General features: G+C 43.3%; 1 protein-coding gene across 1 annotated transcript in view; it reads left to right on the top strand.

The window, feature by feature from the left end:
* Window positions 1–3,927: 3,927 nt before the first annotated feature.
* LOC135504846 (rho-related GTP-binding protein RhoN-like) overlaps window positions 3,928–14,072 on the top strand; it is a 99,747-nt gene continuing 89,602 nt past the window's right edge. The window contains exons 1-2 of the mRNA XM_064923743.1: window positions 3,928–4,252; window positions 4,705–4,792. Of these exons, the coding sequence (XP_064779815.1) occupies window positions 4,151–4,252; window positions 4,705–4,792 (190 nt within the window). The 5' untranslated portion in view covers window positions 3,928–4,150. The remainder of the gene's footprint in view (window positions 4,253–4,704; window positions 4,793–14,072) is intronic.

The following is a 14,072-nucleotide window of genomic DNA, read 5'->3' as shown; positions in this document are numbered from 1 at the left end:
GCCACGGTTAAAGGGCGGAAAGTGGATTTTTAGTCAGAGGAGGGGAGCTAAAGCAAGAGGTCGGCGGAGCTCGCTTAGCAACAGGTGGCGTTGCCATCAAGGTGCATGGGGCTTACAGGCCTATGTCAACAGGGAAATAGAAAGGATGATGACCAAAATATAGCCTAGAGATAGGTATGCATTGGAGGACAAGAAGACCAATTTTCAAGAAGCTTAAACATTTTGCTCCAATTTTGCAATCTATTATTGATCTCAAGACATTCTCTGGCAACAACAATAGGCCTACTGCAGCAACAGGGGCACATTTTAAATTACATTGTGTAAAAAGACTATTAGTGTCACGTTCTGACCATAGTTCTGTTATTTTATCTTTGTTTTAGTATGGTCAGGGCTTGAGTTGGTTGGGCAGTCTATGTTTGTTTTTCTATGTTGGTTTTTGAGTTCGGCCTAGTATGGTTCTCAATCAGAGGCAGCTGTCAAATGTTGTCCCAGATTGAGAATCATACTTAGGTAGCCTGGGTTTCAGTTTTGGGTTGTGGGTGTTTGTCTTCCGTGTCAGTGTTTGTCGCCACACGGGACTGTTTCGTTAATTTCACGTTTATTGTTTTGTATTTCATAGTGTTCAGTTTATGTTTTAAAATAAAAATTGTGGACACTTACCACGCTGCGTTTTGGTCCTCCGATCCTTCTCGCTTCTCCTCCTCAGAAGAGGAGGACGAGGTTCCTTACAATTAGACCCAGTGTGGAACCATTGACATAATGGAACCTGTAGTTGAGGGTTCCTAAAACTGCAAAAGGCAGTCATGAAAGTTTTTGTGTTGTCCCAGTCTGTGAAACAGGAAGTCACTAGGTGATAAAGATGTGGCCAAGGGGCATGGCAGGAAATGCCTGAGTTAATAGAGAGCCTGGCACTTGCAGGACAGGGCTGACATTTTTCACTTCCTACTCCTCTTGTTTGTAGGGTCTGATTGAGGGGCAAACAAGCCACCTTAAAAAATAAAAATAAAAATTGCCCCCAAAAAGTTGAACCAGCTCACTTGCTTTTACATTATGGTATGACTATTATAATGTTCAATGTTTCTTTCGACTTTTTTTTTTTTTAAAGGAATATTTTCACCATAAAGTTCAGTTCACATAACGGACAGACATAAACTACCTTCAGAAATTACTTTGTCAAAGCAAGAACATAACTAGGGGTTTGCAATGATGGTGACAATTTGGAGACATTTTTGGATTAAGTGGGTCAAAATTCAAAAGGCACTTGCACATTTGAGCTGTCTTTGTGGCAGGTGCATAATAACAATTGAATAACATGAGAGACAAAATAAGAAATCGACAGACACTGCTCTTGCGGGTATCAAATCAAATCAAATTTTATTGGTCACATACACACGGTGAGCAGATGTTAATGCGAGTGTAGCGAAATGCTTTATCTTTATTAAGCTGGCTTTTGGGCTTAAGTAACAGTTCATTGTTGGGTTTCTAGGCCAGAAACAGTATTTTGGGAAAACACATGTTTAAGTTTAATTTTGGGAAAAAATTTCAACAGATCTACTTTCCTATCAAAGGGTTTGTCTGTACATGTAGGTAGAAAAGAGAGGCCCTTAGACAAGACTGAGACTTGTGCGTCAGTGAGCTCTTTTTTGGAGAGGTTAATTTCCGCGTGCTGTTGTAGCTCCGTGTCCACTGCCTGTGGTTAAAAATCTTCTTAGAAATCGGAAAAACATGACGAGACATGTCAAAATTCCGATTTTTGGCACTTGAGCAAAAACAAACACACTTGACCCCACTCCTTCAAACCGTTTGAGCCATCGAAAAGTCTCAAATTCGGTAGCTCCACCAGCGACATGTCAAGCTAGCTGTTGAGTGAGCTTTCGGTACATGCACACACCAACAACTTCATAGAAGAGTCCAATTTCTTAAGCTATAAAAACTATACAACACTAATGTAGGCTACTTACGAAATTAGACCCTCCCATTGGTGACCATGGTATGGGTAGCCTAGTGGTTAGAGCGTTGAACTAGGAGCCGGAAGGTTGCAAGTTCAAACCGTGACAATGTACAAATCTGTCGTTCTGCCCCTGAACAGGCAGTTAACCCACTGTTCCTAAGCTGCCATTGACAGAAGAATTTGTTTTCAACTGACTTGCCTGGTAAAATAAACAATTGTGTACTATAATGGGTCCATAATACCTTTTTTTTTACAGGTGTGTGGGGGGAGAACGACGACATACACCATACATGAACAACCCTTCAAACTCGTGGCTTCTCAGCCACACCTGTTACTGACCGGTGTATAAAATCAGGCACACAGGCATGCAATCTCCAGAGACAAACATTGGCAGTAGAATGGCCTTACTGAAGAGCTCAGTGACTTTCAATGTGGCACTGTCATAGGATGCCACCTTACTAACAAGTCAGTTCGGCACATTTCTGCCCTGTTTAGAGCTGCCCCGGTCAACTGTAATGCTGTTACTGTGAAGTGGAAATGTCTAAGAGCAACAAAGGCTCAGTCGTGAACTGACAGGTCACACGAGCTCACAGAACGCGACCGCTGAGTGGTGGAGGGCATAGCACTTAAAAATCGTCTGTCCTCCGTTGCAACCCTCACTACTGAGTTCCAACATCAGCACAAGAACTGTTCCTCTGGAGCTTCGTGGAATGGGTTTCCATGGCCGGGCGGCCGCACACAAGGCTAACACCACCACGCGCAATGCGAAGCGTCGGATAGAGTGACGTAAAGCTCGCCACAGTTGGACTCTGGAGCAGTGGAAAGAGTTCTCTAGAGTGATGAATACATGTCGCTAGTTGTTGTGTCCATCGCTTTGTGCATTGTCTTGTGCTGCCACCTGCAGCTGAATGGATGGCAATGGCATCCTCTTTGTGCAAGGTTGCGCACCAACAAGTCAATGGAAAGAATGGCCATTGGAAGAAAATAGCTCCATGCAGCCTATGGCCTCTCCTCGAGTGTGATATTACAATGTCTGTCAACACGAGATGGAAAGTATTCTTTATCCCTTTTCTCAAAACACATTTAACTCGTATGTGTCCTGGCTTCCATGGTGTAAGCCCTAGCTACAATGTGGGGACCCACGTCTGACAGTCCCGTTCTGTAATACAACACAACACTGCATTGTGAAACAGGCCCATGTGAAAATGTATGCACGCACTACTGTAAATGGCTTTGGATGTAAACGTCTGCTAAAATGGCATATGTAATATAATACAAAAGTGGGATTTGGAGTTGGACGCTCAATATTCTTGTGTGCCCTTTCTCACCAGAAGATGGCGATAGAAACCGGGTCATTGTGTCAATGCAAGACCAGTGCAGACGTGTTGCTTCTGACCGTGATCTCGGGAACCACAGAACTAAATCTCTGCAGATGTTTGGAGAGATTGCCCTGTAGACCAGAGGTCTAGGGAGCACTGATGAAGATAATTGTGTTGATATTCATTTTAGAATCACAGAATACACAACCTTTACTGGATTCAGTATGCCACTCATTTTTCACGGCATGGCATTTGCGTTAACCAGCTAGCACCAACCACTACTGCCAAGCATGGTAAAGTTCCGTCAACTCTTAAAAATGGAAAATACCAGGAGATTACAGTATACGAGAAATGGGTGAGAGAGATAAGTGTGTGTTTGTGTCAGAGAGAGAGATAGGGGTATGTGTTCTTGTAAAGGGGGGGATTTATTTCACAAAGGGGGGGATTTATTTCACAAAGGAGGGGGGACAAAACTATTCTTCAGATTTGATCAAAGGTGTTGTTGATGGATGATTATGACATTATCCCGAACAGTTGGCATGCAAATAAACGTTAGCTCCTCAGACCTTCTCATTGGTTGTTAGTGGCTGATGTGGGCGGGTCTAAAGAGGAAAGTGAAAATACAAACTCACGCTCTGTCAGCATCCAGCGGTGGCAAGCAGGAACATTGTGGAGAAGGCTATGCAGGCGCGCTAAAGAGTTATTACAGTTCTGAGTCTGACAGTCAAAGCTTCGGGAAGGCACACACACCGAGGAATAAAACTGAAAACAGGGAGGGAAATCTCACCGGTATCTACTTTCTACACTTTGACTTGGAGACTATTCTGGAGTGTAGCTAAATGAAAAGAAGGCGACGCATCATAACCAAATAGACGGCACTATGGAGAGCAAGGGCAGCCGCTGTAAAATCGTGGTGGTCGGCGATACGCAATGTGGCAAAACGGCATTACTTCATGTATTCGCCAAAGATTCGTATCCAGAGGTACGTCATTGTATTACGAAGTTTGTACGATTGTAATAAATAAATCATTATTTTAAATAAAATACAAATATTCGTTTAGCGTTCGCACCATGCGCGCATCAGGCAAATCCATTAACTATGTTTTAAAACATTTAATCATTCTAAAGTTTTTAGGCTTTAGATCCTGTCTATAGCCTAATGTATATAGCCTAAATCTATGGCACATATTTTTCATTTAATGACATACATTTAGCCTTATCCCTATACATTCTAGCTGGCCATGTGTCTTAGATTTGGCTCAGAATTAATATGGTGTCTGCCATATGCACATAACCTACATGTGATATGTGATAGAGGAATAAGCCTACACCAGACTTTATCAGCCGAGATGAGTGGGAATGGAACATGGTATCATTTTGCATCATTGGGCAGATTTAGGTTTTCATTTTGCCATTTGAAATGTTTCTTTTCAGAATTATGTCCCGACTGTCTTCGAGAACTACACGGCGAGTTTCGAGATCGAGAAACAGAGGATTGAGCTGAACATGTGGGACACATCAGGTAAGGACTGTGGCTTCAAGCGGGACTAATTTAATAAATACATGTTGACACTTGGACTCGAAGATGTCACAACTCGCACAAGTAATGTGGACAGTGAGCCAGGTCTCTTTTAGTCTGCTAGGCTCCGCTCAAGGTGCAGAAATTGGCAATGATGCAACAGTTTTGAGCATTCAGAAAAATCCAGAGTTGTTCAAATTAATTATATTTATTTGGATTAATAATGCTGGATTTTCCCAACAAATTACGCACAGCAATTTGTGTTTTTGTGCCCACAAAACTACGCACAGAAATTACATATTTTCAAGGGAGACTATCTTTCTTAGACATTTCTTGTTAATTCCTGCTTTTTGACAGTTGAGTACATATTGAATGTCAAGCCTTTAGGCCTCCTGCAGTTGACCTGGTATTGTATTGCACCTATCTGTCTTTTTGAGGGATTGCCGCTTTCATGTCCAATCAGAGTTATCAGAAGCGCCTAGTTCCCAGGGGGAAGTTTCACTTGAATCCCAGCTAACAACAAACGTTCCCACAACTTTAGAGAAAGTTTGCTTAAGAGTCTCATTAGGTCATTAACTAACGTTTTCATAGGAATGTTCCCATGATGTGCGAGGAATTTTTCCAAGAGACCATCCCCTTAATGTAAAATATAATTTATCCAGAACGGTTTATCATGTTCTCAGAACTGAAAATATCAATGTTCCAGACACGTTTCATGCAGACGTTGCACAAACATCAATGTGTTGAGTTTTCTGTAGGTTAAGAGAAGACATGACTAGAATATTAATATATTATTTTCTGAGAACATGGCAACCATGTTCTGTGTATGTTTGGTGGGACATTGATGGAATATTGTCCTAACCCTCCGAAAACTTGACAAATTAATTTTCTTGCAACACTCCCATAAAACGTGTCAAGAACATGAATATCTTATATTCTGAGAACATGGCAAGCATGCTCTGTATATGTTTGGCGGGACGTTGATGGAATATTCTCCTAACCTACAGAAAACTGGGCACATTGATGTTTGAGTCATGTTTCATGGGAATGTGGCGAAAAACATTTGTGCCCCCCCCAAAAACACACATCACCTTACTTATGCCAAGCCAATCAAGGCCCTCCATTCACAGCTCTTTGTCTGTTGGCAAGGTTAGGGATACTCATACACACAGTGCTTTGAAGACACAGTGTTTTCAATTGACATATGACACACTTTGACATACATGATTACATTGTGCTTGTTCAATTAATCAGCAATTATTATTCAACATGACCTCACCTGGGATTTGGACTCACAGACTCTTGGTTCACGATATTCTGATCTGACACCTTATCTGTGTAAGGTATCAGTTATTAATCTGACTATTCGCTCATCATTGATTTTGTTGACTTATTTCAGCAATTTAATGGCTTTCTGTATAGTTGTCTAATGTTGGTGGGGCATCTTAACCTGTTTTAATGATAGTCCTGAATCACTATGATCAATAAAATATACTGAACATAAAAATAAATGCAACATGCAGCAATTTCAAAGTGTTTACTGAGTTACAGTTCAAATAAGGAAATCAGTCAATTGAAAGAAATTCATTAGGCCCTAATCTATGGATTTCACATGAATGGGCAGGGGTGCAACCATGGGTAGGCATAGGCCCACCCACTTGGCAGCCAGCTCCCCCCACTGGGGAGCCAGGCCCAGCGAATCAGAATTAGCTTTCCCAAACAAAAGGGCTTTATTACAGACAGAAATACTCATCAGCACACCCACCCCTCCTCAGACGATCCTGCAGGTGAAGAAGTCGGATGTGGAGGTCCTGGGCTGGTGTGGTTACATGTGGTCTATGGTTGTGAGGCCGGTTGGTTGGCCGGTTGGTCTATGGTTGTACTGCCAAATTCTCTAAAATGACGTTGGAGGCAGCTTATGGTAGAGAACTTAACATTAAATGATCAGGCAACAGCTCTGATGGACATTCTTGCAGTCAGCATGCCAATTGCACGCCCCCTCAAAACTTGAGACATCTGTGGCATTGTGTTGTGTGACAAAACTGCACATTTTAAAGTGGCCTTTTATTGTCCACAGCACAAGGTGCACCTGTGTAATTATCATGCTGTTTAATCAGCTTCTTGATGTGTCACACCTGTCAGGTGAATGGATTATCTTGGCAAAGGAGAAAAGCTCACTAACAGGGATGTAAACAAATTAGTGCACAAAACTTGAGAGAAATACGCTTTTTGTGCGTATGGAACATTTCTGGGATTTTCCTCTCCAGCTCATGAGACATGGGACCAACACATTACGTGTTCAATTGATATTTTTGTTCAGTTAATTTTCTTGAGTATACTTTTAACAGAGCTGAGATTTACTTCAAAAGTGTATTCACCCTATTTCTTACACTTATCAAGTTGTTTCAGATCTACACAAGTGCCGAGGGAGGAGGGGTTCGGGTTTCTTCTGGACAGGGCCTAACTATACTGGCCCAATAAGCACATACCCTGGAGATATCCCTTATTGGGACAGTGGTTAGGTTGTTTGTCATTGGTGCTTGTGGCCTGAGTTTGAGACCAGCTCGAGCAGTCACCCTACTGTTCCATTCTTAGCAATATGTGTTAATGCCATTATTTGGCAACAGTTACACACTTAACTGATTGAATTAAGATGAGTTTCTCATTAAAAGACAGGTAACAAAAACATTCTCTTTCCCTAGATTAGTTAGCTTGAATGACCATCCAAGTCAGATCAATGTTATTATCAAGCTAGCTAAAATCATATTGGTTGAAGAATTGTTCTGACCAAAAAGTACATGAACAAAGCAAAGTCGTATTTCCAACATCACAACCAGGAAATACAAAGTTCCGACTAGCACGTGAACGTGGCACTAGGGCCCCGTGACTGTCCCACATTCTTCCTCTAACGTAACAACAATGCCTCTGAACATGTTGTGACACTCATTCGAGTGACGACATGACGTTGACAATGAAGACAGACAGAGAGACAGACAGACCAGCTAAAGCCTTGAGACCAAGAAACCTGTGTGCTTGTTTAGATACTGCTTGGTGGTAAAGGGTGTCGTTAAGATGCGGTTCGAGAGCTCACTGAAGTAGGTGTTGCTGAAATGTCTAAGTGCATTTCAACAACACCCATTTCAACCACCCAGGAGCTATTCGCCTGGCTTTTGGAACACTGTTGTGGATAACAAGTCGCGTTGATGGACGGCGTCAATAAGGAATTCTAGCCATCTCAGATGACTGTCTCAGTGTTTTCTCCTACCAGCGACCCTATACCGAAGCTATACTTGCCCCAAGCCTAAAAGAAAATGGCCTCAATTGGTTTGAAACACAACCTCAGAAGGTGGCCCTGGCAACTCCAGACATTTCTTCTTTCCTAGGGAGCCGCCTATACTAAACAAATCAATGGCTAACAGGTTAGAGGTAGACTTGGTGAAAGTAGATGTGGCTAAGTGGATTTCTCCCAGCTATATCGAAGGAAGGTACTATATGACCCACTTCTGACCCTACCCAGCCTCCTATTAGTTGTATAAATAGATTGTTCGGGAAAGAGGCAGGTTCTAATCTGGGTATATCTCATTGGACAGGTGTATTTGCTCCCACTCACATTACAACAGCATAAGTCCCCTGGCACAGGACCTTTTGTTGCTAACTGGCTAAATGAGGGTTACTGACTTGGCGCATGTAGACGGGGCAGTGTTTGTGTGCAGCCTAGCTGTGAGAGACAGACAGCCATGTATGTGTGTATGTAAATGGATGGATGTGCTAGCCTGGCACAGTAATGTGTTAGCTTTGCATGGCAGCAGGTGAGTAGATGAACCAAACTAGTGAGTGTTAACAATGACTGAGGTCGAGGAGAATTAATTAACTACAGGAGGATTGCTCACCCTGTCCTGCTCTCTCTCTCTCTCTCTCTCATTGTCTCTTCCACTCACTCACCCCACCCCCTTTCCTCACTCTCACAGCTCATTAGCCGGAGAGGCAGCTGCTGGGTGTGGCCGATAGGGCGGGGACTAGTGGAGTGAGGGAATAGAGTAGAGGAGGAAGAGGAGGAGTGTAGACAAAGAAGAGGAGGGGGAGAAACTGATGGCAGGTGAGGTGGTGTGAAGACCGAGGAGAGGAGGAAAAATCGAGGAGAGGACAAGTGGAGGAGGAGCAGAGGAGAAGAGTGGAGAGGAGGAGGGCGACTAAGTGAAGACAGATGAGAGGAGGGGAGGAGAAGAGAAGTCAAGCACAGAGACTAAGGGGTGGGACGTAAAGGAGACAGACACACGGAGGGGAGGCGAGAGTGGCCAGCTATTCCACTGGAGCCTGAGCTAGTCGCCTGCTTGCTGACAGAAACAGAGTGGCAGTAATTAACCATACACTTATCCCCACGCTCGCTAAGTGACCAAACACTTGCCCCCTGTCTCTCCCTCTCTCTCTCCCACCCACCCACCCACCCGCCCTCTTTTTCATCACCTTCTCCCTCTCGCCCCTTCGCTGTCACTCCTCTTTTGATTGCACTCATGCGCTCTCACCCTTCGTCCTATTCTTTTTCCCACCGCCTGATTGGTCTCTCGCTCAATTATTATTATTATTATTATTTTTATCTCACCCTCTCTCCTCTCGCTCAGTCAAAACAAGGTCAGGACTCCCACTCTGTCGCGCTAATGCCTCTTATGATCATTGCGCTTGATTAGCCTAGCATCTCCGCTAACCCCTCTCCCCTCTTGATCCTCCATCCTCACAGCAGTGTAGATAGCGGAGATGGCTGATCCACACTCTCTCTATCACGCCACATCAGCCATATAAGGCTCAACATAATCGGTTTATGCAGTGTGACAAAAGAGCAACACATAAAGAAAAACCCAGGCGGATGAACTAATGAATGAGTGGGGGGATTTGGATGGGATTGAGATAGAGTGTGTGTGTTGTTGTTTTGGGAGGGAGGCTCAGGGATTTTATCCTAATTCTGGTTACACTCCAGTGTTCGTTATATTTCAAATGTGGCACATAGAATTCAAATCATCAGTTTGTTTCTCATCAGATGTCCCAAAGAAACAGTATACAATACCAGAATAAGTAAATAAGTTTAAGTATCAGAAGAGGTACAGGATGTACTAGCACAATGCTAGGCTTACATCTCTTTTTTCTAAGTGTTAGCTCTAGCTTTTAGCTGTTCTCAGTCTAGGCCAGGGTATTCAAATCTGACCGTCAAGGTCTTGTAGTTGATGTATTGGTTAATGCCATTCATTATTCAGAGAGTCCACTAACCGGGCTGTCCCAGGTCTGAATCCGTCCCTGTAGAGGGAAATATTCAAAAGATGAAAAGTAGTAGCAGCGCTGTGGAGTTTCAGGCCTGTATAGGTCTGCTCTAGGCCAAACCCAATCCATCAAACGACTTGCCTGCTTCAAAGTCAACCGTGTGCAAGGTAAGACTCCATAGAAACCTGCTCAACCTGCAGTGTCATATACACACAAAACAGCGTAACACCAAGAAGGAACTCGACAGAGAGGTGCACCTGAAGTCTGTCCCTCAGGCAACTTCCTGCTCAGGAAGACTTTGGCACAGGTTTGATCTCAGCTCTCAGCTCTCAGCTCAGTGAAACTTATCTAGAGCCCTGATCCTTACACCCATCCTTACACAACCACACAGTATATAGTATAGATCTCCCCCTCTCCACGCTCCCTGTTACAATTCTCTCAGACTGAAATGGAGTCCCACTCTGGTAATGGCACAGCAGGTGGTTCTCATTAATTAATGAGGTGATTTTATGACCTCTATCAGATGTTGGCTCCTTGAAAGCCAGCCCAGATGAGATGAGAGACAGAGAGAGGAAAAGAGAGAGAGAGGGACACCTAGCTCGGGTTCATGCTCAAGTCAAAAAGTGAGCGAGAGTAGTTCGAGTTAAAAGCAACAAATGAAACTCAAAAGGGCTATGTAGTCGGTGTGAGTGGGTGTGTGTCTGGTTGGCTTGATCTACTCCTGGTCATGGTGCCCATTAAAAGCACAGGGAACATTGAAAATCAATGGCCTAGATGCTTCTCCTCCTCACCCCCATGGGAAACGCATCCATCTCCTCCAAACTCACTTGCTTTCACTGACAGACCTCAGACTGTTCAGTAACCCATTCCTAGAACACACACACACACACACCAAAGAGGGTCATGCAAGGATCCATTCATCTACCCCCTAAGCCAATTCTATCCCTCATTTATAATTCAAGACATTTGCTATGACCGCACCAGTCTTTCCTCACAATAGCCAACCATTATTGAGTGGGGAGCGACCCCACGTCTTCCATGATGTTGCCCAACTGGAAATGAAATGTCCCCGTTTCAAAGTTCCTCTTTCCTGTGTTCAGTGTGAATCACCTCTATACTGTATGATCGTCGGACTCGGGACGTAGTGGAGGGTATTTATTTAAAGCTCTACATAGCGAGGTGAATCCTCGAGAACACATTTGATTTCACAAGCGGCGCCTTTTACAAGCGCTGTGTACTCTCTTGCAGTAGTTGCAAACAGCGTTGATGGAACCTGCTACGCTAAAGCCGCACTTATGCAGAGTGCCACCGTATCTCGATCGCCTTTCAGCGTCTGCCTTTATGTTTACCGACACTTCCCAGAGTAGGGCCTTGTGACATGACGTCTTAGCAGCTGTAAACTGTATTCCCCTTCTTCAATTCAATAGAACGACGGAAACAGCAATGGCGGGTGAAAACTTTTGTATTGCTCAAGTGGAGAAAAAAAATCATAATTATGATTACCCAAACAATAGAGAGAAAAATATATCATGTCATGTTGCTCAACGATGTGTCCTCATTGAGATCAATCCACAGCCGACTGACTGTCGGAGCGCAGTGGTGCCTGTACTTGCGGTGCCTGCTCTCAAGTTAGACCCGCAGGATAAATAAAGGGAGCATATAAAGCAGACAATGAAAGCTCTTACAATATTCGATGATGACATTTCTCTAAAACAGCCTATAGGCTACATGTGCAACACCACGATCACAGTAGGCTATATTATTTTTTAATTTTACCTTTATTTAACTAGGCAAGTCAGTTAAGAACAAATTCTTATTTTCAAAGACGGCCGAGGAACAGTGGGTTAACTGCCTTGTTCAGGAGCAGAACAACAGATTTTTACCTCGTCAGCTCGGGGATTCGATCTTGCAACCTTTCGGTTACTAGTCCAACGCTCTAACCACTCGGCTACTTGAGGGGAAAAGGGACCAAATTATTAGGGTGAGGCACATGAGCTAGTAACAGCTTACTACACAACATAAACTTAGTATTACTTTCTTAGCGACAGTATACACATCTCCCTGGCATATTACATAATTTATGCAGCACCATACAAGACATTTTTGGACTCACCTTGTTGTGCTGTGCTCACTTGAACAGGAAGGTGGCGCAGCGGTCCTTCGTGGGCAAATTTTGTTATCAAATTTTTGTCATCAAAGTCTGGCATTCTCAGGATTTATGGTGCTTTCAAGACAACTTGGAACTCTGAAAAAAACAAGGTTGAATCATGATGTCAGTGATCTTCAGTTCAGAGTTCCGAGTTCCCGACTTGCAATTCCGAGTTGGAGGACTGTTCAAAACGTATTTTCCCAGTCAGAACTCATTTTTGTCAGAGTTCCCAGTTGTTTTGAACTCACTTGAAGTCTGAGATTTCCCAGTTCTGTGTTTCCAGTTATTTTGAGTGTGTGAGCAGTCATGCTGGATTGACAGCATGGCCAATGTTGAATGTTTATCATTTTAAGCTTGGAAAAGAGACCCTTAAACCCAGACTTGGACCACACACCCACTCCACTGAATAGCAGGCTAGTGATTGCTTTGCAATGCTTGCAGTTAGCCACCGATTCCTTCTAAACCACTCATGTTTGAATTTGCGATTTCCAACTTGTTGTGTAATGTTTATGTCCAATAATGTTTTATCTGTTTATAATTTATCTTTATATGACGAGGATTGAAAGGAATTTGCCAGTAGATTGTCAACTTGATTCAACTAGCTTGCTTGCTAAGAGTTTGAAAGTATGATGTTGACATGATCAGTCCAATCAAAGCTACGGTAGATATAACACGATTTCGACAATTTTATCAGTGGCCAATGACTTCGAGCCTTCTTGGATGGGCACTTCTAATGTAACTCTATGGCAGCACCCAAGGGGGTCGGATTTTCTACCTCTCCCCGTAGATTTTGCAGTGACATAGTATTCCCATGAGTGACAGAACACTGAGCCAATCACAGGGCAACTATAGAACATTACCAACCCCTACGCACCTTATTTTCCACTGGCCACCCCACCACCACAGAAAGCACTGAGCTAGGCTGAAACATACATTTTGGAGCTGTGTCACTCAAGAAAGCAAAAAAAGAGACCAAGTTTGTATGCGGCTTTATTGGCTCAATACATTTTCTTGCTAATCAGGTGTGGCTCTGCACCACCTGCCCTGAATGATGGGTCACCATTGCATCCATGATGCTCACATCTATGCGCACAAAAAAATGTGGTATTAAAACCAGTTAAGGGAAAGTTTGCAACATGTATCCATAGAAATAAATGAATTCATAAATTATGACTGAATAAATACAATGAAGAGCAGGTTACAGAATTGTTGACTGTCCACTGTCAACATTCTAGAACTGGTGATGTCATAATCAGATTCTTCTGTAACATACTGGGTCCATATAATATTATGGTTCATGATAGGCCCACAGTAAACATTCTGGAACTCGTGATGTCATAATCGACTCTTCTATTACATCATGCTGGGTCCATATCTTATGTATCTTTGACAGTGAACAGTAAACCCAAATCACTTCGAGAAAGCACAGCTGACAGGTGGGAGTTTGACTTGAACTGCCTACTTTTGAAAGATGATTTCTTTTATCAAAATGGCACAGCTCGCCCAGAAAGGTGGGCTGTGCAACATGAAGATGTTATTTTTGGCTGTTATTTTCTGTCTCCTATCGCCTGCTGCTACAAATGTGTTGTCTTCTTCGTCTTCGGACCAGACTACTTTGATGCCAGTGAAGGACCACCCTGTTTTGAACAACCCCGACGCTACCAAAGAGACAAATTTTAAGACATTGCTGGAACAACTTGAGAGTTTACGGGTGAAAGACGATTCTTCTCCAGGTAATGTGGGCCAGTTGACTAAAGGATATTCCTCCAAAAATGCCAAGGACCCCTCAGAGCCCCTGATTTATGTTCCAGAGCACAAGCCTTTGATGCCAGTGAAGGACTACCCTGTTCAGGACATCCCCAATGCTGCAAAACTGACCAAAAT

This window comes from Oncorhynchus masou, chromosome 18 (assembly GCF_036934945.1).
Source record: "Oncorhynchus masou masou isolate Uvic2021 chromosome 18, UVic_Omas_1.1, whole genome shotgun sequence".
NCBI lineage: Eukaryota > Metazoa > Chordata > Actinopteri > Salmoniformes > Salmonidae > Oncorhynchus > Oncorhynchus masou.
Note: the sequence above shows the minus strand (reverse complement) of the source record. Positions and strands in the feature narration are given on the sequence as shown.